This window comes from Nyctibius grandis, chromosome 10 (assembly GCF_013368605.1).
Source record: "Nyctibius grandis isolate bNycGra1 chromosome 10, bNycGra1.pri, whole genome shotgun sequence".
In the NCBI taxonomy this organism is placed as follows: Eukaryota; Metazoa; Chordata; class Aves; order Nyctibiiformes; family Nyctibiidae; genus Nyctibius; species Nyctibius grandis.
The window spans coordinates 28,988,394-29,012,170 of NC_090667.1; the positions used below are offsets into that span (position 1 = coordinate 28,988,394).

At 38.2% G+C, this 23,777-nt stretch overlaps 1 protein-coding gene across 1 annotated transcript in view; it reads right to left on the reverse strand.

The window, feature by feature from the left end:
- Nucleotides 1-943: 943 nt before the first annotated feature.
- SUCLG2 (succinate-CoA ligase GDP-forming subunit beta) overlaps nucleotides 944-23,777 on the reverse strand; it is a 129,449-nt gene continuing 106,615 nt past the window's right edge. The window contains exons 10-11 of the mRNA XM_068408786.1: nucleotides 10,430-10,550; nucleotides 944-2,927 (exon numbers count right to left, since the gene is read on the reverse strand). Of these exons, the coding sequence (XP_068264887.1) occupies nucleotides 2,812-2,927; nucleotides 10,430-10,550 (237 nt within the window). The 3' untranslated portion in view covers nucleotides 944-2,811. The remainder of the gene's footprint in view (nucleotides 2,928-10,429; nucleotides 10,551-23,777) is intronic.

The window sequence follows — 23,777 nt, forward strand, 5'->3', positions numbered from 1 at the left end:
TAAAGGTATCTTGTTAAAGACGTAACACAATGTCAGCATTAACAGTTTCCTCCTGTTTTGCCTCCTAAGTGCCCAATCCTACAGAGCTTTATTAATACAGGCTGAAATTTCAAGATTTAAAGGCTAACTAAATCCCACTTAAAACTTTCACAAAGGGGATTAACTGGGACTTACCCACTGTTTACACTGCTGCTGGCTTTCTGCGGGAGGGGCAATTCTCACGTGCCTTTTGGGTTTCAGCTATAACCGTCTGTCCAGAGCGGAGCTCGCACCCAGCCCCGCTGAGGCGGGGGGCAGCAATCGGGCAGACAGCTGCTGAGGACAGCAAACCCCACTCCTGCCAGGCTGCAACTCTGCATGCCTGAGCAAGGACAAAGGCATCCCTTCTAGGCTTGGCGTTTACTTGCAATTTATAACAGCTAAAATCACAGGAAATATAACTAAAACGCCTTTCCAAAGGAGACCAAAAGTAACTTTACACATTTCCATACGCAGAGAAATGACACATGCAAATACAACCAACCCCGTTCACAATGTCACACCAAGCGAGCTGAACACTAGAGTCTCTGGTGACAGAAAGCAAACGGTGCGTTAGCGCGAGTGAAACGCCAAACGTTTGAAAATACAAATCCAGAGCTTTAAAATATTCCATATGACACCTGAAAATTAAAAATTATACTGGTCTATACTGTATATGGCTTAAGAGGAATAAAACTTGTATATACTGTTATTAGCTTATGTATAAGAAAAGATATATAAAGAGATAAAAATATCTACATTTTTAGATTAAAAAGCACGTATATAGGGTATACCAATATTACCCAATTGAAACTAAATTCATTTGGTTTCACCCACCTGTAATAAAATGCTGAAGGGAAGAATACAGAATACAATAGACAAATTAAACAATTTTCTATTTTATAGAAAGGACAAAGTCATTAAATGGGTTCATTTTGACATTTATTTGATGGAACAGTGTACATAGTGTTAATCTTTGCAGGATAATAATCACGTACACACACAACGAGTGGTTTTGAGACCAGAAGTTAGATACACTGTGTGTGACAACATTGCATAAACAGTTCTTCCACAGAATGCTTCTATTTCCAGTATTAAAATATATAAAAGAGTGTGACTTTTTTATTTATTGTGGTGAGGTAAACATTTCTTCCTTCAAAGCAGTGTGCTTCTCTGCACCTTCACAAGAACTGCTAATGATACCCTTCTCCTTCATTCAGTCAATAAGTACACACCTAGTGGCATATTTATTGCTGTTCTAATGGCCATACTTTTTTTTCCTTGAGCAATACGTTGAGAAAGGAATGGAGAAGAAAAAACCTACAGTAATTGATGATAGCAACTTATCTATACCATTTGTGTCAAAAGCCAGAGATTAGTGCAGATAATCTATTTTGAATGTAACATTTTTAATGGAAATGTCAAGAAAAATTTATTTACATTTTTCTAAGTAGAACACGGTATTGATTAGAGCCGCTCAAAAATCACAATTAGGAATTTATTAGACAAATTTCTACCTCTCTGCCCATTTACAAGACCAGATCATAATACCCACTTACTGGTTCACTGTTCAAATTTATTGATGATTTTCAGCATGTAATTGCTGGGCTGAGTGAGATTTGTACCTAGTTCTTTAATTACACAAGCCATTTGGCATTGTCTTCTGTTCCCTGAATGAATGATTTGTGTAACTAACAGCATGAATTTTAGCTGTCACAAAAGCTAAAATTTTTTATTTACAATAAAAATAAATCTTGGTCAATATCTGAGTACTGAAACTTGTATTTTTTTTCATGTACATATTTTTACTGATGCCTGAGAAATCAAATACTTTAAAAATGGAAACGTTCATTTGTGTTTTATTCCCAATAAATCAGAAATGGTTTTTGGAAGTTAAATCAATTGAAGGATACTCCATGCTCCTGACAGAAAACTCCTTCAGGTTCTCATCTTATTCTAAAACCTCACAGCAGTGACATACTTATGAAAGAGGTTATTTTAAAAAGTTAGCAGCTGTTTTCTTACTGGCAGACACATCCTCTTAGAGCTCTCTGCATGGCACTGGTAAACCTAGAAATACTATGCCTCATTTCCAAAAACTAGAAAACAAAATGAATCACATTTCACCAGCTTATAGGCACAGTACAAGAATGGAAGGTCCTTTTACTACCAACTATTCAATCCCTTTTCCTGTTGTGAGGTATACTTTGGCATCTACAAAAGAAAATAATCTTAAGGCAAAACGTGTGATTTCTAAAAAAGAAAATAAACATTATTCATTTGAATAAAAATAGATATTGTAAGCACAATTTTTTACATTATTGTAAAAGTCCATAAAAAATACAACCCCATTATTAGTTTGCTGACTCTTTACAATATAAAAAAAAGGAATGAAAATATTGTGAAATAGGTGAACTACATATGTTTGATTAAAGAACAAATCCTGTTGACAGAAGTCAATTATCAATTATTGTGTCTTATCATGAGCTTATCAGTGACAATTTTGGAAGGAAAGCAGAAAAAGAGCTTTATGAAGTGAATTATTACTTATCACAATTCTGAATAACGAAATTACCAAAATTAGATGAAGACATACAAACCTTTCAAGAACGTAGCTGCAAAATTTCTGAAGCCTAACTTGCAAGCCTACGGCCTGAGTTTGCCATGTATCACAAATTAAGTCCACCAACAGTGATGACTGCTTCGAAAAACTCCGCTAATCCTCTCTGAAATAACAACAGGACGGATGTCTTGTGAAACACACACCCTTTCCATGAGAGCACCTTCAGGTTGTTATTTTTTGGCCACACTAGCCACAGCCTTCTTTGCTGCATCCTCAAGGTCATTTGCAGACGTGATGGGGAGTCCACTTTCATTCAGAATACGCTGGGCTTCATGAACATTGGTTCCTAAAAAAGAACATTGACTATAATTAGTAATTAATATTAATGAATAAATTAGCACCTTCTATTAAATATCCATAAAAGTAGTTAATGCTTCAAACTACACATCAGTTCAGTTTAACAACAGATTCAATAAGAGGTTTAAACTGAGCTGAGAAGAAGGAACTCTTAATTTCAATAACAGTTTTGACAGACAATGCAATCTGATAACAGCACTCGCGTCCACAGGAGGGGCTTTCTGAAGGTTAGAGGGTTAATCCAACATCCACCAGAGTCAGTAGGGACATCCAGCAAGAGCAGTGGATAACGGATCACATATGAGGCCTTTAAGACACTCAGAAGATTTAACGCATTTATTCACAACAATCAGGTACAGCTAACCAGCAGTCAGGGATCAACAATAACTAAAATTCACCCACGTTAACCGAAAGCTGCAAAATGGGCTATTGAAAGACAAAGACTTGGGTAATCCTGAAAAATCTAACTGGTTTTGAGCTGCTCTTGAATATGTTTTTTTGCATTTCTGCTAAAAAGGGGGATTTGTGAAGCATTCAGCATGACACCATTCCCTCCTCTGCTGCTGCACTAAATCATCCCATGTCGAAGGAGACTGTACAGCTATACAAGTGCTCCATTTTGTACATAGAGGTCAAATTTAGTCGACAGACTACATGCACACTAAAGGAAAAAAACATAAATTTAAAAAATACCTCAGGAAAGCATTTTTTTCACATGTATAAGAGACAAGTGCATCGCCTTCCCATTTACTCTAGCTCATTCTTGATGGAAAACAAAAGACAAACAGAAACTCTGAATTCTCCAGCAAAGCCAAGTGACAGTTTTGATCACTGATATACTCTGCACCCAGAAGAACCTGGAGTCCGACATCCTACTGAGGAAGTGGAATCCACACTTTGGGATCACACCACTAGTTACAGGCACAAGACCCTGAGCAGACTCTCTTTAGGATCAGTTCTACCCCCACTCTTCCACATCAAGTTCCTTGTTATTTGCCATGTCAAAATGCTTAATTACTTTGTCATTCCTAGACTTAGCAAAATGAATTTTAATTATAGTTGGAGCTATGCACTAATTATACTCTTAATTATTAACCAAGCAAGAAGCGTACTCTTTACTGTGCGACTTCCAGAATGCTCATTTTAAAGGGTGATTTGGGGTTTTTGGCAGACTTCATAAAACGTCTGAAATATTACAGCAGAAGTAGAGAAATTCAGAAGTCTGTTTCATCAGCGTGCTCAAGCCAGGATCTCCACGCCCCGGCACTGAAAGAGACCAAAGACATCTCTGTCGCAGCAGGCCCCGGCGCTTTGTGATAGGAGAGGCAGGTGTCTGAAGAGGAGCGTGGGACCCCAGCTGTAGCTGTTTGAAAGCACTGGCAGAAGAGGTCACGCTTCCCATCGATATGCAGAGGACACACTGTGGGACTTGTCTAGGAAGGTCAAAAACATCTGAAATCTCTGACAGAGGGGGATTTGGTTGCATGGTAACATCCAGAACTGTACAGGACTTTTCCTACAGAAAAAAGAATATTGTGGGCACAAAAAGAGCATAAAATTTGATTTTTTTTTTTTTCCAACCATCCAACGTAATGTGGAAGCTGCTGATTGCCAGTACAGGGCAGCCAGAAGGCATTACGAAGGTTCTCTTCTCTCTGAAGTTCCTCACATTTTATAGCAATTCTCATAAAGTCTTGAAGGTTTTATCTATTATTTAGATACAAGTGCGATAAACATTTTAAACAATCAAGATTGTACTGATCTCTCAAACAGGATTCTACAAGACAAAGTGTTGTGAGGAGAAAAAAATGGAAAGTGGGAAAAATTTTCCTGGAAATTTTCCCACAGAGAAAAATATTACACTGTTTGTGGTTGCCACGTATTTAAAACTAACTTTTGCTCTTCACTAAGTGGCCAATATTAATTTACTAACAGGTCAGAGTGGGAACAATACATTGGTTCTATTCTGCACTGCATTGATTGCTCTGCACACCGCTTGTCTAACATGCATTACAAAATCAATACAAAACACAGTCTGCTAAGAAGGGAGGGGGGAGTTTATGCAGACAAATGAAAATATGAAAGGTGAAAAAAATCTCACTGCAGTCAAAAGAGCAAGGGTACACTTTGTATTTATTATACAAAATACTGTTTTATAGGCAGGCCACACAACCAAACATATTTTTCAGCAAGCATTTGCTTTGCTGAAATTTTCTTTTTTTTAATGATAGCTTTTTATCACATTGTGATAAGTATTTTAGATATATGGAGAACACAGAAATTATAATGAGATCCTGCTGAAAGCAGAGGTAAGAAAGAGTTTTAAAATTAAAGATTCCAAAAACACTGGAAACATTTAAGAATCTACAAAGGGTATCATCTTATTGCAGCAGACGTTAAAATAAACAAATAAATAATCCCACTATTCTAACATTAACCTCCTGCCACTGGATGGTGTCAGAGAACTGTAAACAGAATCCCATACACAGGCTATCAAAATAACCTGCCCTTCACCTATGCTGTAGCCAACTGAGAAACCGTGAGAATCCACTGGACTGAAAGCTACAGGGCTCTTGTTGTTGTTGCTGGGGGGTTTTGTTTTGTTTATTCTGGTTTTTTTAAACTTGACTCCTACTAAGGGAATGACTTTGTGATGAGTAAAAGAAGTTTCTTCCTTCTGACACATATTACTGTCAATGACACTCCATGGAAAAACAGGAAAGATGTAATTTTATCAGCAGATACTTTCAGGCTTTTTAATCTAAACAGCCTCCTTCTAAAACTTGGGGTCTGAACCAACTTCTCTCTCTGTGTACATGCAATTGCTCACATTTACACTTCTATTGCCTTGCAATCTCTGCTTTCACCAGCAAAGCAAATCTATTAGACTCATTACCTAAAAATCCTAGTAATAAATATTCTATCTAAGCATGTTCTAAGCATGTTTCTATCAATTGTAAGATTATACCAGCACACATTGTTACAAATGAGTCAAGAGGACTGCATAGGTTGAAGGAAAACAAACAAATAAAACATCCCCAACCCTGCTCCAACAGGATTTTGATAATGTTCATTTATTCACTTGCACTGTCATAAAACCATTGGGAACAGGCTAAATTGCCACTGTTTAATGCTGATGGCTGGAGAAGATGCAAGACTCTGCAATGCCATTTCTAGCTTTTCAGGTAAATAAGATATAAGGGGAGAAGACACAGTTATATACATTCGGTACATGCGAAGAAAGAGAAGACTCGCATAAAAAATAATCTGATCTACCCAAAACATTCTGCTGTGACAAAATATTTCACACTATGCAGTATGCCTGACAGTATTATTGACGTGAACACGTTGCATCCATGTTACATTACCAATAGCAATGGTTCAGCTTTGATAGGCTACACTGCGGAGTGTATTAAGAGCCAGATTTTCCCCCCTGGCATGGATCCAGGTCATGCCATTTCTGCTAGCCCACAGGCTGGAAACTCATAGCCTCTCAGGTCTCAAAGACAGAGGTACCGGAGAATAAGGGACAAGGTTTAAAGTTTATCACTAGCTAACCTTCAGTCAACATGTGATTTGAGGTTTGGCTAGTGATAAGCTTGAAGTAATGATCTTTAGCTAGGGAACTTATGAAGTTTTGGTGGCTCACACATCCTGTAGCTGTTGGCTTTGTAGTCAAGAATAAATCAACTTTCACTGCCTACTTATAAAAGAGAATTAAACCCTTTCTATTCTGTCCACACCATTAGCCCTTTTCTATCTTAAACTTTTCCCAAAGAATATTTTAATCGTTTCCTCTGCCCCATGTTTACATCCAAACTGGGAAAAACTCAAGCACATTTAAATTCATGCTGAATGTTTAAACCCAAGATGTCTGAAGAAGTTGATATGAATAAAGTTCTAAATGTGACTTTGCAATACCCCTTTCTTCTCTCTTCATAGGCAATTTGGGATACTAAAAATCACAGGCACACGTACTAAGTCATATTTGTGAGCAAGATACACAAACTGGAGCAAAACTGCACTTGTGTGTAAAAGATTTCTGAATATATTTTAAAAAATCATTAGATTCTGAAGAGCACAGCAGGGCACGAATCACATGGTTGAAAATATAATAGGAAATTTTGGATTCAGACATTTGAATAAAAGTCAACTTGCTTCTAGCTGCGTTTCAACATATTAAGTAGTTCTAATTCCTCCCAATTCTTCTTGTCCTATGACCAGAGAAGCAGATAATTCATTTGCTGAGAGAATGTAAAATTTCTAGCATAGGAAGAGGACGTCTAATTCACAATTCTTTTTTATTCTTTTCTCTTTTCATCTAACTCTGAGCTACACAAATGAGAAACAAGGTTTGGCTTCCATTCAGCGCTTCTAGCTAGTTTTCACAAAACTTAATTGAAGTACATTACACTTTAAAGGGGAAAAAATGCTGCATAAAATCAGAAGTAGTTAGTTTTCTGCATCTGTAAAAGATAAAATTTGGAGTATGGTGTTTTTCCATTTGTCCATGAGCTTTTTAAACAACAATAATCCTGCGTCTCAGCTGGTGAGTTCTTTACTGATAAGGCAAGTAAATACATGTAATTATAAAGTTACCATTTTCAAAGAGGAGAGTAATCCTTTCTTTATCCACTGGTAAAACAGCTTGTAACTATTATACAACTGAGAACAAAGATTTGACCATAGAATCCTGCTAAATCAAGACAGATTTGACTGATTAAAACTCTAGTCATCAAGACATCTGTAATACAGTGCATGCAGGCAAAGAGCCTTTAAAGTGCAGGTCACAAATCTGTTAGATTTATGGGAATAAATCATGAACCTTCTGTTGGAAAATTGTTCAAAATGGAAATCCAAAAAAGTGCTTGTCCCTTTTTCTCCTTTTGAAGTGTAAAATGTTATTGGTGGTGTTTTTAAAAGTCTTGGGTAGCATTATTACTTCCACAGTACTCATTATTAATTCAAAATCCTTATATGTTTGGATAACCCGGTGTGACTTCAAAGAAGAACAACGAAGATGATTAAGGATCCAGAGGGACTGATTTCTGAGGAAAGATTAAAAGAACCCCCCACATATATATACAGAGAGCGAGCTTGGTTGGGTGATTAAGGATGCAGAGAAAGCAGGAGTTACAAGCTAACAGTTTCTAAGTACAACATCTGAAGGCTGTGAACATCATAGCTCTTCATTTAGGATGAACTGATGGGTAACATTAGGAATAAGAGACTGAATTAAAAAACTTTTGAGATAAATATTATGTAAAAGGGAGAGTTTGCTTTATTATACCAGGACAGAGATTCCTGAAGAAAACATATCGCTATCTCTGGAGTCAGCAACTAGTCTAGGAGAAGCATTATTATAAACCTAATAAAGACTGCGCAATCACGGGAAGTTGACCAAGAAAAGACGTTTGCATCAAAATCTGTGTTAGACATTCTGAAGATTCCACTTTGGCCTCTGTGGATGAAGCAGCACACGACTCTCATAAAGGTCGCAGGCACAAGAAGAACAGGCACCATGCAGTCACCTCTGCAGGGCTTTGTGCAGCCCCCAGGCAGAAGCTCTCCTGCTCCACACCTTCTCTTCCAGACAAACCCCACAGTGCAGTAGCACCGGGACTCTCCTCATTCAGCCCAGGGACTGCTTTGCCTCTTGCAATCTCCCAGAAGTCATGTTAAAAAAAAAATCACCCTTACTTGTGTACAATCATGGAAGTATCAAAGTACTGGAGAAAGGTCAAGAAAACCCAGTGGCAGACCTAGCAGACTGCAGTGTGAAATGAGCAAGCTGATTTTGTTGTTTGTCTTACACTGGTCTCATAGACTGCCTAAGAAACACCTCGCAACTATCTTGTTTATAAGGAAAACTAAAAGCTTTTCCAGTAACTTTGCTTAAAAGATAACAGCTATGATAGACGAGAAAGTCTTTCACTTCTGATATACTTTTTGCCAGCTATGACAGACAGGAAAAGTTTTTTGCTATGACAAAAAGCTAAAACAACATGGCCTAGAGCTGATAAACAATGAGATTTTATATTATGAAACTTTCCTACTTCTAACCAACATCCCTCAGTCTCTCCTTCACCCATATTAAACTATCAACTTACTCTCTTAAGGTGTTTAGTGGTGCTGCATCATCCAAAGAAAATTTTCACAATTTGTTTCTAAAATCCATTTTAGAATATTCAAATTTTCCTGCACTTACTACAGCAAAAGGTTACCCATGATAAACCAAGAACGCACTCTGGAAAGCATTTAAACCCTGCAGTGAAATGCACAGCAGAACTTTCACAGGACAAAACTGCACGCCTCAGGCTGTGGTAAGCCCTGATGTGAACTCCGTCTCATGTGCAATGCAGCATGAGAATGAGGGATGGGAAAACCCTGCTTTCTCGTGAAAGGCAGGAGAAGTGCCCACCTAACCAAAGGGCTTCACGGGCAACCCTCACCTTCATCAGCCCTGGTGACTTTATTTTTTGGAAAGGAAAAAGCCTGGTGCAGTCATGAACCGTTTTTTCCTCCCTGTTCTACTGTAGTGTTAAAAACCACCTCACTGTTTTGCATCGCAGGTACACAAAAGGATGCATTGCCTCCTTTCACCGCGGATGATGAGTGATAGGACATTTTACCTCCTTTACACACCCCCAGATGTGAATATTCATGGTTTTGAGTAACAGGCCTTAAAAAAACCCAAACAGAAACCCCTCTATTTTCCAAACATACTAAACAAAAAAGAAATGCTTTAAGTTTAAGAGTCGTGCTGATTTCAACCAAAGCATTTTTTCATTCAGTGGCGGAAGGAGAATCTCCCTTCCTCCTTCAGGGTACTGCTCAGAAATGAGAAGTAGAACTCCATATCCACTGCCATTATATTAAAGCCAGTAACTGCCAAAGAGCACTCTTCCTCACCTCTCTATTACTTTTTTGTTTCCAATTCAACAATGCTGGATATACTAAAAAAAAAAAAAAATAATCCTTACCATAACCAAACCTTCTGTTTTTTAATAGATTTTAGCTGGATTGGATACTTGGGCAGAAGAACACTTTAACGGTAATCTCTCTCTCACAAATACTGTTTCTGACATCTTTCTTTTAATTATGATATAGGAGTAAATTTAAGAAAACTATATGTTGCTGCAGGTTTAGCAATAATGGAATTGCATTCAGTAAAAAATCGTTCGAAAAAGAAATACCTTCCAGTAAATAGAAACTTGCATCCAAATCATTTCTATTTGCATTGCAAATCTTACAAGCAAAACCATAATGCTTTCATTGCAAAATTTCATTGCTTCAAGTACCACCAGGGACCAGGAATACAGAAATATGTAAGGAAGGAGTTTATTGACTTCAGGTCGTGCTATGGATGAAGAATTGGACATATTCTTATTGTGTGTGGGACTAATTTGTTTAAAGCTTAGAGATCGAAGAAAGCCAAAGTGGATTACTGTGCACCTGAGGGACGATTTCTGTCAAACCATTAGCACTCACCTTCCAGCCTGACCACCAGAGGCACTTTCAGCTCAAGCTCTCGGCAGGCTTTGGTAATACCGTTGGCTATAATGGCACAGTTCACGATCCCACCAAAAATGTTGACAAGTATTGCTTCAACCTGTAGGAAAGAAACAGAATAGGAATCAGGTGGGGGTTTTGTGTGTGTTTTGTTTGGGCTTTGTTTTTTAAAGAAACACAAGTAAAAGATCCAAACCAGGGTACCGGTTCCCCTTTGTCAGGCAGGTTCTTATTTGTGGAAGGTACAAGCTTCACCTCTGTACTCAGAGAATTTGATTCTGAGTCTATTGTTTCTGTAGTGTGTAGCAGTGATTAATTGCCTTGGTCTAAACTGGCATGGTAATTAATGTAATAAATACATTATTACACAGAAAAGGGAAATTTCTACTGATACGTATAAAGAAAAAGAGATTAAACAATCTATATTTTGGATTTTTTTAATGTATTGAATAATCATCAGAGGTCGGAGCTCAGAAAACACTGTATGGATGTGCAGATGCACATGTAATGAAATATTCATGTGAACACTTCTCAAAACAATCTGGATACACACTTTATCATAAGCAGTATGAATGAAAAGGTAATATACTTGTCCTGACTTGATAAAGAGGAGTAAAAATCCATTCTAATTAACAAGGAGAGGCATGTAATGAAGAACATTCATTACAAGAGGTTAATTGATAACTTCAAAAAACTGCTATTCATCAGTTTCTGGAAACTGAAATTCCTGCACCCAATTCACAATTAAATTACCTTTCACAACATACAAGACATTAATACATACAAGATATTAATATGGTTTCTTTCCACTTGGTAAGGTAGCATAATATTGAACCCAAGTTCGTATACCGGGCTTCCCACCATGGCTTATTAAGCCAAGGGGGACACCATACAGAGGCAGCTATGCTGTTTCTCATTCCATAGTGGGGCTAATCCACGACATTTGGGGTACTTTACAATAAGCTTCACCGGGTGTCACAAACAAGTTTTGCCAGAATCATGTTGACTCAAAAGAAGACAAGGGAAAGAAGGGATTAGGTTTGAAGGAATGAAATATCACTGGATTTCACTTGTGCATGATGTCAACCGCAATTATGCTTAACTCATTGCACAAGATGAACAGATTCACTTTGCCCACCTCCAGGTAGCCAGACTCATACCAGCACCAAGAAAACTCCCTGCAGTCACGCACGTTTACAGCTCTGCACAATCAGGTTTGATATTTCTCTGCAGACACGACGTGACAATTAACTCCTGGGATGTGCAGTCACACACACAGATTGAAAGCTCACCACTGTTAGTAATAACTGCCATCCACAATGCAGCAATAAAAAAGGAAAAAAAAAAATCTCAACAAATACTTTACCTCCCACAAGAAATCAGCTCACTCCTTAAGCGGTACCCTAGACTGCAAAACCATCACTTACTATAAGCATGTGCAGTTTACATTGCACTATCCAACTCCAATGCTAGCACAACAGTCGTAAAACGAAGAAGGCAATGGGACCACCTCTCTGACATCTCTCTCATCACCTACTGCTGCTTCCAGCTCCAAGACTTCTCATGATGCCACCCAAAAGTGGCCAGAACAGTTCCCATCTGACCATATGGGTCACTGACCCATTTACTTCTCCCAAGGTTATTAGACGCCAACTCTTTCATCTAGTTTTCCAGTGCCGATGTGCTGGGATGCTGCCTACCCCTGATACTTGTCTCCTCTTACTATTGCAGTGGAATCATCCAATTAAGATTTGCTCACTCTTCTGGGCATCCTCATACTATAAAGAGAATTCTTGTGTGCCTTTTCAAAGCACAAAACATCTCTCATGCTATATAAATGGAGCAATAATTGATAACAAACGCCCTTAAAATCCTGATATCCAAACTTCTCCCTCTGAAATTCAGTACAATGATTCGGTACCCATGACACCAACCGCTTCAGTTCATAAAGCCTGCACAGTAACAGCCTGCCTATGGGTCATGATATGGCTTCCTCACGACAGGCACAGCACACTAGGTATCAGAAGGAAAATAATAAGCCAACCAAATCAGAACATGTGATTTAATTGATTTTATAAGTCTTTCTTATAGTTTAGACATGGGCCAACACTTTAATGTCATGCTAAATGCATGCATTTACCAGTTTAGGCTTTTCTGGATATCAAGTTGGTGATGCCATTGCAATTATTTATTTCACCTTTGTGTTGTTACAATATCCTTAACTCTATAGAAGCTACCAACAGTAAAACCTTAGAAGGCCCCTTGTCTGCCTTGCTCCTACTGCTTGTGCACATGCAAACACTCTTGGTGTTAGGAGGTAAAAACACGTAAAGTAAAAATAGAACCCTTCAAACTCTTATCACGCTAACCCTTATGGTAAGGAGCTATCTATGCAAAGCACTTTGATGTTAAAATATACTAGTGATGTATTCAATCAGCAGGACAAGCCACAGACACTGTTTTGCCCTTTCTAACACATACTCCTAATTCAGGGACATTGCACCAGGCATGTGACAGATCAACTTAACCAAGTGTGTTTACATTATTAGAGATAAGGAGAGGATTTTATGCCCAGTACAGATATTTTAATTCCTAATGCAGACATTCTCATTTAAGGATCTGCTTTTCAGCTTTCAAGCTGAATTCTAATCAGGTCTTCTAATCCATTGGCAGCAAACGGAAAAAAAAATGTTGAAGGAAATTAGATGCAGCTTGGATAATTGATGTTTGTATGCTTGGCTTTAATAAAAATACACTGTTAAATTAGAGAGGAGTCTAAAGGAGTCAATCAATAGGAAACTGAATCAGGTAGAGAATTCAATCTTGGGTTTTATTGTAATCTTCCAAATAAGCCACAAGATCAGTCCAAATGATGCCGAGATTCACTTTAACTCCGCTGAAATTTCTGAACTTTGTTTATATATGCTTCTGTAGCCTGACTAGATCTTGCATTTCCAGCTGAAAGAACTTTAACATTCAGACCCAGTAGACGGATGAAAAGGTTTTCAGTATTTCATGTGCACAGAGAACGCACAATCTATGTATTATTGAAGTCTATAAGAAAAATAAACGTCCCATTGCATACCAGGACCATTACATATTAAAATGCTCAGTATCTAATGCATATGGAACATTAGACATACTAAGAAGAGGGCAAACTGTCTACATACAGGACAGGTTACTTCATAGCATTGTTATTCTAATAACTATTTTTACCCAACAGCATGCCCTATAGAATTATTTTTTATTTTAGCAACATTATTAGGAAAACTAAAGATAGCAGTATATCCACAGGTTAGGTTCTTTCCATCCTCCAAAACAATCGATAGATGTGAATCACCATCAAATGTACTCGCAACTGATTATGGACTCCTCTGGAGAAATAAGGGAACCCACAACAGCACGAAGACATCACCATCACCAGTGGTAACAACCCACAGTCTGCCAGGTCTAAGCACCAATGCTGGGAAGGAAAAGTGATAGCAACTGAGTGAGCACTGCATTACCACTGTCTTCATGCTATCCATGGCACTGAATCTTTGCAAATACTGGAATACCCATTAATCCCACAGCTCCTAAATACTATATGCACATATATACGGACACACAGATAGCCTTTTCTGTCTTTATATAAGAAATTAGATAAATTTATGTATAGTTATATCTATATAAAATCTATGTTGCTTTATTGATGAAATTAGCAGTTTTAATTTACTGTGACTTTTTGTTAAAGTGAGCCTTGGGACATTACTGTTCGAAGTCTATTGCATCACCGACATAACCCACAAGACCGCCAGGTTCCACGTAACTAAGGGTATTTTACGTACAGCAGCAGCAGCTTTGCATACCTGCCTGCGCTCTAAACAACAGATATAGTGTGTGTGCATTTACTATATTTTCTTCTTATTTCTCTCTACAACGTTCTTAGCCTTAACAAAATGCACACTGACATCTGATCATCATACACTTAAGGATTAACACAGGCAGCACCAATAAAGCATTCCACCTTTCCTACAGCCCATTTATAAATCTATACCCAGGACGTCTCGCTGTCTGCAGCCGCTGCAATCCAGTCTGCTGAATATCCTTCAGAGTCTGCTCTAACACCACAAATTCTGTACACAAAAAGAGAGAGGACAAAAACTTGACACTTGTAAATTGTTATTTCTTTTTCATTTTCCACCTTTGTTATTACCACAGAACAATTACAACAGGCTTCGGATGACAACGTGGTGTAGCACTGAGCAATGGCAGATACTTGACACAAGGTAAAGCTCTGAATCTCACATAAAACAGAAATCCAAACGTAAATGCAAATTAACTCAGGCTGAGGTTTCATAATCATTTGAAGATGATCTAAGTATGGGCAGCCACCAAAGAAGCTGCCTCGCTTTCCCCCTCCCTCCCCCTGCACACAAACACCCTTCTTCTGTGCTCATAGTAGCATCTGAGCAGCTCCTGGATCCGACTGACCCTGCAGACACACGAACACTGGCCCTGAAGTGAGGAAGAGCCCCCAACATGCTGTTAGAACCCGGGATTAGGTGGGAATGTGTAAGCCAATTGTGAAACCACTTTCTTAGCTATTGCCTTTCAGGATCAGGATGAATATTAGTCAGGTACAAAAATGTGAGGCCAGAAATACAACTAGAGAACAGTCCAATAAAAAAATCAAACACCAAATCACCAAGAACATGATCGTACAGCACCGATCTCTTCTGAATACTACTGAAAATGTATCCTGGAACATAAGTTGTGGGGTTTTTTTAAATATGTGTTTTAAAATACACGTTCTAACAAAATATTTTAGGATGGCTGACAAAGATAGCTCAAAACCATGATTATTCCAACATTCAGATCCCTTTAGTCAAAGTTAGTGTATTTTTTATGAGAAGCTCTTTCAAAAAAAAAAACCAACCCACATTATCTCATCTGATGACAGCAGGAAAGACTTGCAACAGCCTTCCAACTATTAGCAGTGTCAGATGCACGCCTTGTGACTTCGTATGCATCTTTGCCCTTATACGCATACACAGATGCACGAACACTCACACAGTAAATTATAAATATTATTATAAAATCACCAATATAATCTCTGACCTTGCTGTAAATTGTTGCTCTGAAGCTCAATCCATTTATTTTAGTTGAAAACAAGCTATTCAGCAGCTGTCAGGAAAACTACATTTGCAGCAAATTAAAAGCTACACTAGCAAAGAACTTGCTTACAGTTTGCTTTGATTGCAATCTGAAAAAAACACCTTTACATTTCAAGCTAACTGAATTCATTTATTGACCACTCCTAACTCTTTCATCAGCTAAAAGTGTACCCAGACAGTATGAAGCAAGACTTTATTTGTCAAGTTTTCTTCTCCAGGATGCCACAGGTCACATCTACATGGAAGACAGTGGGTTTGCATGGTACAGCTGGCAAACGTGTTCCTGCGTGGAGGCTTCTAGCATTTCTTGAGGTTAAAATATGTAACATGTCTCCCAATCCTTCTGGTCAGCAGGGTCTAATTGTGTGTCTGCAAAACCACATTATTTTACCAAACTAAATCATTAAGTTGCCAGAAAATAAACAAGAAAAGCAAGGCAGCAGCATACTGCCAGGCGCTTGTTTCAACATTTCGCCCTTCAACATAATAAACACCAGTGGAAGGACGATACCTCAAATCGCTTGAACATATCAAAGAATGTGGGGAAGCTCACGTTGCAGGATGCTGGGACACAAGCACTGAAGATGCAGATGTATTCCCAGATAATGGAGGGAAAGTAAAGGGGCTGTAACCTACAGCTGGAGCCAGTACTGCAAACACACACAAGCCTGACAAGCACTGTCAATTAGGAGGTTTATATTCCCAATCTGATCTTCAGAGATGCTTAGCACCTCACCTCCCAGGGCATCCCAGTTAAAAAGAAGGGTATTCACCCCTCCTAAAATCACATATCCAGGTTGCAGTTTGGCCTCACAAAGATCCATTGGCCTTCGTAACAGTGACATGCAAGAGCTTCTCTCTCACAGAGCTGGAAGATTGTGGGAATCTTTACCTACAGCAAAGCATCAAGCACTGCTGCAGTTTAGAGACGTGCAAGGCAAGACACACATGAACATAACTTTGCCAGGATTAGAGAATCCCAAGAACATATATTTAATTAGCTACAGGTAAGCAAGGAACATTGTCTCATTCAACTTCTTAGCGGCTAAACATTGCTTTTATTAAGAAAGAAATCATCATCATGGCACGGAGAAAGCGAGTCTCCTTGTTACCTCTTTTGGAGACACAGTAAGGCAGAGAGGTGAGGACATTGCCCAAAGCCTTTGGAGATGGTTGAGTTTACCTGGATTACAACTCAAACGTTCTTGTGTCCCAAAGATCTATTCCCTCCGCCTTTTAAGAGTTAGGTAGCAATACCAAGGAAAAAACCAAATCACTGGGTAAAATGGGGTGCATAGTTCTTCACTTTGAATCTAATAAGGTGCATTTAATCTTTCCTTATTATTCCATTAGTCTTTATTACGCATTCATTCGCAGTTTACAAAATTTGTTTCAATGTGAAAGCAGCAGATTATCTCCAATTCTCAAGACAATGCAATAAAAATGTAATAAAACACAGATGCCATACACTTGCCCCTTCACTCTATATCTTTCTGCTCCAACTGATAAGTCAGATACAAACATTTTTAAATGCCTCTGTATTATTATAACTCAGACTGCAGGTCAAATGTAACTTTATCTTATTCAGTTTTGAAATATTACCCTAATCCTCTAGCTTTTTATATCAGACAACATTTATGGCTCATTTGAAAATAAAGATTGAACCTACTGTATCAGAGCAGTATGAAAAATTTACAAACACAAAAACAATTGCTTCAAATACCCACTAGAGGACAGTGCAATTCAATGTGGAAAAGGAATATAAAAATCCCCTTGGAGAGAAGAGCAGGGTTATTTTTTCTACTTAAAGCCAAACTATCTCATTTTACTTTATAAAATTGATGCAAAATATTATTTTGCATCTTTGGGATGGAATTTTGAAAGTCTGAAGGTGATAAATTTAAGGAGGTTGAATCAACAAAAAGCAAAGCAAGAAAGCTTGCGGTCAGGTGAAGAAATACTGACACAATGCAATTTTGAACATTTTTTACTATTTTAAAATAGGTCAAGATTTAATATTGACTAGTAATGCACCCTTATGCCACAGCAGGAAAGGAACTCTGATGAATCCCCAAAACAAAATTCAGATTTTTCTGACCAGGGGGGACTGGCTGACAGGTAGCAAAAGCAGATTAAATATTTTCTCCAATGCTATTTTTTGGCCTGTATTCAAGAGGTTCCTGAGAAACGCAAGTCTCACCGAGAGTGAACACCCTGTTTCTGCTACATCCAGTTGTGGCATGTTAAGCCCTTTTCTTGAATGGCTGGTGCGATGGCAGTATCTGGCCCATGTACCAGCCCAGCACTGGACAAAGTCCTTTCAGCAATGTGACTCCTTTGGTGCCATGCTAAGAGTCCCAAAACCACATTTTTGCAAAATAAAAGCTTTGCAGCTCCAGTTTCTGATGTGCCAAAACCGCCCACAGTCTTCAGTCTTTCCTGCTTATGGCAAACTCAGGATCTAGAAAAGGATACAATTTTATTGGCTTTTGCTGGTTTGAAAATGATCCAGCAACAATCCTCCGCTGCTTGACCAGATCCTCATTGTGGCCCTTTGATGGGATGAGAAAAGCATGCAGGTAAGCAGGGTTCTGTAGCAGGGAGAGCTCTGGTGCCCTCTGATACCAAAGCTAGCTCTCGGGATGGACCACCAGGAACATCTCTGTCCTGGGATTTTGTCCTACTCCTCTGTGGCACTGACATAAGAAAAAAAATAAGGGATCAGAGCTCATTAAATTAGTGGTATGAGAACTATTCCAATTCTAGGCACACAGCCTCCTTCACATTCCAAAATATCATGGCAGGCAGCAACGTGACCTTGGGAACCTTCATTTAATATTACTTTTCAGTGAGGCAAGTCTCACATCAAGCCGGTTTTGGGAACGTTTCCTCGTCTGCAGGACACACACTCTGCACACCCTGAGCCCTGGCACAAACACATTCATCACAATAATGCCATCGTTCCCGTGCAGCCCTTGGTATGTGATCACACTTCAGATGTGTTTATGAAGATGCAAACCATCATGTGCTCTCTATGCCTGTGCTACTGCCTGGCAAGACATCAGTCAGCTCCTGTCCAGAAACCACACACACCATGTTAATACAGCCCAGAGTGTGAGCTAATTAATCCTACTGCAAAATACAGGCAGAGCAAACAAGTGAGTGCCTGCAACTATGCAGGTATGTTCTTTCACTGATAGGAAGCACAATCACCTCCTAATGTAATCATTTATGTTAATAAGGGACAAGAATAAGGAAAGAGACGGAAAGAAAAATGTTGAGACCACAAAGTACTATTCTGAAGTGTATTTGAGAACAAGGACAACAGCTTTTAGCATTGTTTTGGGACAAAATGCAGCTGGTACTTGCTAGAACAATTGCAGTTTTGATGCCAACATGGGAGGATAACTTTTCTAGCACATGATGGGTACAAGGAATAAAAGTACCTTTAAATATCTGAGCTTCAAGGAGATCAAGCCTCTGGATGAGCAGATCAGAATGCAGATCAATATAAAATTAGGGGATGATGACTACCTACATGACTACATATTGCAAGAGCGAACAAACACACATGATCGGTTCTTCTGTGTCAGATGAGGGTACAATATTTCAGATTTCTTTTAACTTCCTCTTTGTGCACCTAGAACCAAAGGTAGCAGCATGTTTAGGTCTGATTTGGGGGATTTTATTCTGGTAAAAACAAGACGCACCCATGCCACCACTCTCGTAGGCATATTCAGTAAGCACAGGTCATTAAGTACTTAGGGAATTCAGGCTGTTTGACTGATCCATATTAGCATAAGTTACAGATAGCCTCCAAATCCACTCACCCAAGATAGTTTATACAGTAGCGCGACTGCAAGTAGTTCTTCCACAACTGCAAAAAGTCTATTAAAATTGATCCAATATTTGCTGAATTCTCTCTCTGCACTTCAGATTAATTTCTCAAAGGCACACAGTACAGTTTCTCTAACATTCTTAGTGTCTGAAGTTCAAATTAGATTTATGCTAAACAATAATCAGCTTTCTGAAAAACAACGTAGCAATGTGATCATCATTTAAGCAATGTGATCCAACAGGTAGCATGTGCTCCTGCTATTACAGCAACATCCTATGCCCTGCGGTGCATCTGTGTACAGTTTCATCATGAATGATGTGTTAAAAGGCAAAAGGCCAAACAATTTTAAATCATTCAAACAAGAAAAAAAAATTCTTAATCTTTAAAACAGACTTTGATTTTCTCCCCATATTGAAAGCTGGGAACTCACTTTACATGAAGATTTCGTCTTCTCTTTATGGAAGGCACAGGAATCTAGGAGCTGGAATTTTAAGAGAGACTCCACATGTTGAAAGATTGACACCATCAAGACTTCATAGCACCAGTCATCTGTGATTTCTTTTTCCCATCATTAAGTGTTCAGCTCTGCTCCTTGTTTTGGGTAAGGGACAGGCCCAACTACCACTTTTCAAGCCATCATGGCAAGTGATTTATTTCCTGAAATCAATAGTCATCAAAACCTATCTTTATTCCCTCTTTAGAAATAGCGTTAGAAATATAAATACTATACTTATCTAGAGTATCAAAATACTAAGTGATCATACCCATCAGAAGGGAAAAAAGAGATGAAGATCAGTCATTCTTGTGCTCTAGAGAGACTTGGAATCTTGCTATTTTGTCACCTGAGACATATCTCTTGCATGTATTCCCCATGCAGAAGAGAATGAAATGCTACAGAAGCTCCTATCTAGGTCACGCTGTTTTTCTTAGTGAGACAATGGAAACTTTTAAAAAAGAATTCTGTACTTCAAGAAGCTTAATTAAAGTACAAAAATGCAGTCGTGGGTACGGAACTGCATATACACATCTGAAATCTCCAAATAATTAAAACCCATTCTTTTATGGTAACATTGTAGTCATCAGAAACATGAATTACTGTGCTCATTAGGTTCTGAATTACTACCACACAAAAATCAGTTAACTATTAACACGTAAGTAAATCAAAATAGAAATAGTAAAACTGAGAAAGGTACAAAGAAGAGTGACAAAGATACTGAACAAGCTTTGTATACAGAACAACTAAATAAACTAGGACTTTCCATCTTAGAAAGGAAAGCTGAAGTAGGATGTACAGCAAAGACTGCAAGTAGCAAGAGAAAAAAGGAACAGGGTGCAACCATTTTGTACCTGCCTCTGGGTAATTTTACTTCTTAGTCCTTTTACTGTTATTTTTAAATACAACATACAGTTATTGTGTGAAACTCATTGTCACAGGATATTGTTTTTGTCAAAAGCTTACATGAGTTGAGAATATACAGTAACAAACTGACGGAAGAAAAGCCAAAAGAGTCGTAAATACAAGGATATCAAAGATCACTAGAAAGCAGGGGGAATACATCAGGAAAGTAGCCTCACACACTTGTCCTCTTCTTGTGTTCTTCTCTAGGAACCTGCTTTTGGATACTACTGGAGAAAAAAGATCAGATCAAGACAGATCCAAATCTTACTCAATGCAGTTACATTCTTCCAGTAAAACAAAACAAATATCCATAATTTATACATAATTACTACACCTATGCACCCCCCATCCAAATTAAATCACAAAATAGTTAATGCTTGAGTCGTAAGTTCCTTTATCAGTTTCAATGATTACAATACTGTCTAATCTCAGCAGTTACCACTTGATATCATTCAGGAATGTGGTACCAGACAAGTGATTGGAATGGGTGATTTTGATTACTTCTCTTTTTATTTTAATACAATTAATTCCTTGCTCTTTCCTATCCTTTCAAGGATAGGAGTCCAATCAGAAGATGGGAACTGAAATTCATACCTATGACTTTGTCCACATGGGGAACAAGTTTAAGAATGGCTTATGTATGCCCTCTTCCTCTTGCTTTATTAAGCGTACTCATTAAGCAACTGGTGCTCAAATAGAAGGAGAAGAGGTAGTTCCCTGGGACATACCAAGCCCTAGATGGAAGACAGCATAAGCACAATTAGGACATTTTCCTCCCACCTTGCTAAACTCAACCTGCAACATTTCCTGACCAACAGAAGGAGATGTGGGGCAGGTTACTACCCATCAGCTCGGACTCTTTCCCAGTCTGCGCCAGCAGCAGGTGACCATCAGGACTTGGTACCACCTAAACATTAGCGAGAACTTTTGTTCCAGAAACGTCTCTTCTGAAGACTGGCCGCTCTGGCATTATATATTAAAGACATTCAGCTCGGAACAGGACTGCTGAAAGATGGATAATGATCTTTATCTTCTGCAAGGTTTATACAAAGTAATTGAAACTAAAAAAAAAGTGACAGTTTAAAAATTAATGACCAGCAATAACATCCCCACAAATAGGATGCTAAGCTAAGAACTGTATTATTGTAAAATGGGATGACTCAGGAGTTGACAAAGTGGTTCTACATACTTTTTGGATTGTCTTTCTACTTGCAAAATCATAAAATGCAATTTAACATTTTTTCCTTATAACAAGGTGGAAAAAAAATTGGCCTATTTGACAAGTAGAAATCCATGATGTGACTTTACTCCTCCTAATAATTTAACTGATCATCTTCATTTTCTGTAAACTTTTTTCACCTATTTTGCACATTAAAAAAGGGAATCATCGTCAGATAAAAAAAAATTTGATAATGATCTACCAGCCACTTTTCACAAATTTATCAAAGCATCTTGTAATAGAAACAGAGCTGAATGTTTTAACCACAACCCCAAAGTGATAAAATCAGCAAATCTAACTGTGAAAGAAGTTCTAGAGCTACATTAAGAAACAGATGGAGTGAGCATAAAACAATCACAGACAAGCCAGCGTACAGGAACTTAACTTTACATTAACCAAAGTTGAGATGTTCAAGGCAGCCATGGGGAGTCATACACATTAAAATTAACAGGAGATGCATGTAAATCACAGACTGCTTCTTAGATCTCAACCCAGTTCTGTATGGAACAACACATGGAACTGTAGGTCTCTCTGTTAACCATATTCCCTTGCTTCACAAGTGATTTTGCAGTATGGTCAAGGAAAATTTATATCTCAAAAAATGGCTCTCCTAGATACCTGTTAACTTCAATGAGAATTAGAAAAATCTTATGAGGATTTAAAACTCCCACATTAAATTGCAAAAAATGTCACAATAAGCCTCAAATGTACGCAGTCAAAACACCTGAAACTAAGCATGATGAAAACAATCAAATAGCCAGCAAATATTCAGTTATAAAACCAACCATCTATCACATAGCCACAAGCTGTCACTTGGCTTCAGTAGCAGACTTTTTCTAAATTCAGATTTTCTGCAGTGATCAATACTGGATTACATTGGCAACTTAACAGTAGTTTCTTGGTGTAGGAATCGAAACAGACAAATAAAGAGCCAACTCCCAAAGAAAAACTATTTCAGAACCTCACTATAGCGCAAAACTCAATATTCACATTTAATGCTAAGCAAACAGGTAAGTCCAGCAGTGTCTCATACCTTTTGATCTCAAAATCAGATAAGCAAGTACATTCAAATCAGATGACTTATTCTACAATTTGGTATCATAAAAGTGAAGTTACGGGTTTATATCTTCTTGTGGCAACTTTTTTTTTTATTTCACTGCTGGATGATCCACAAGAAGGAAAAATTTCCCATTGTCCGAATCTATTTCATCACCTGAGAAACACACTGTGTTCTCCAAAACACCCAGTACAGAGAACCAATCATGATCTGAGCTAAGCTGCAAACATAAAAGCGAATTCAAAGTCTATATTTCAAAAGAAAACAATACAAATGGTTACAAGCAAGGAAATTAATGCAGCAGAAACAGTTTAATGCATGTATTGCATGTAGTTTTTGTTAATTACTTTTTAAGTACTTAAGCACAGTAGTAGCTAAAGAGAATTTGAAAGAGAGATTACATAAAAACGTTTCCAAGTGGCTGTTTCATGCTGAGCCACAGTCTGCCATAGTAGTGCTGATTAATCAGGAAAGCCTTGCCTTCCCTTTCAAGGTCCTTAGCAGCCCACCATACTCTCATTCCTACCATCTCTTTTCAAGCCCCAACAGGGTAGGTTCCTGCCTAGATTCTGTCCTGCCAGTTGATAGCAGCCACCAGCTAAACTTAAACAGTCATCTTAATGCACTTTGTCATGCCTGAAAGAAGCTTTCCATTAAG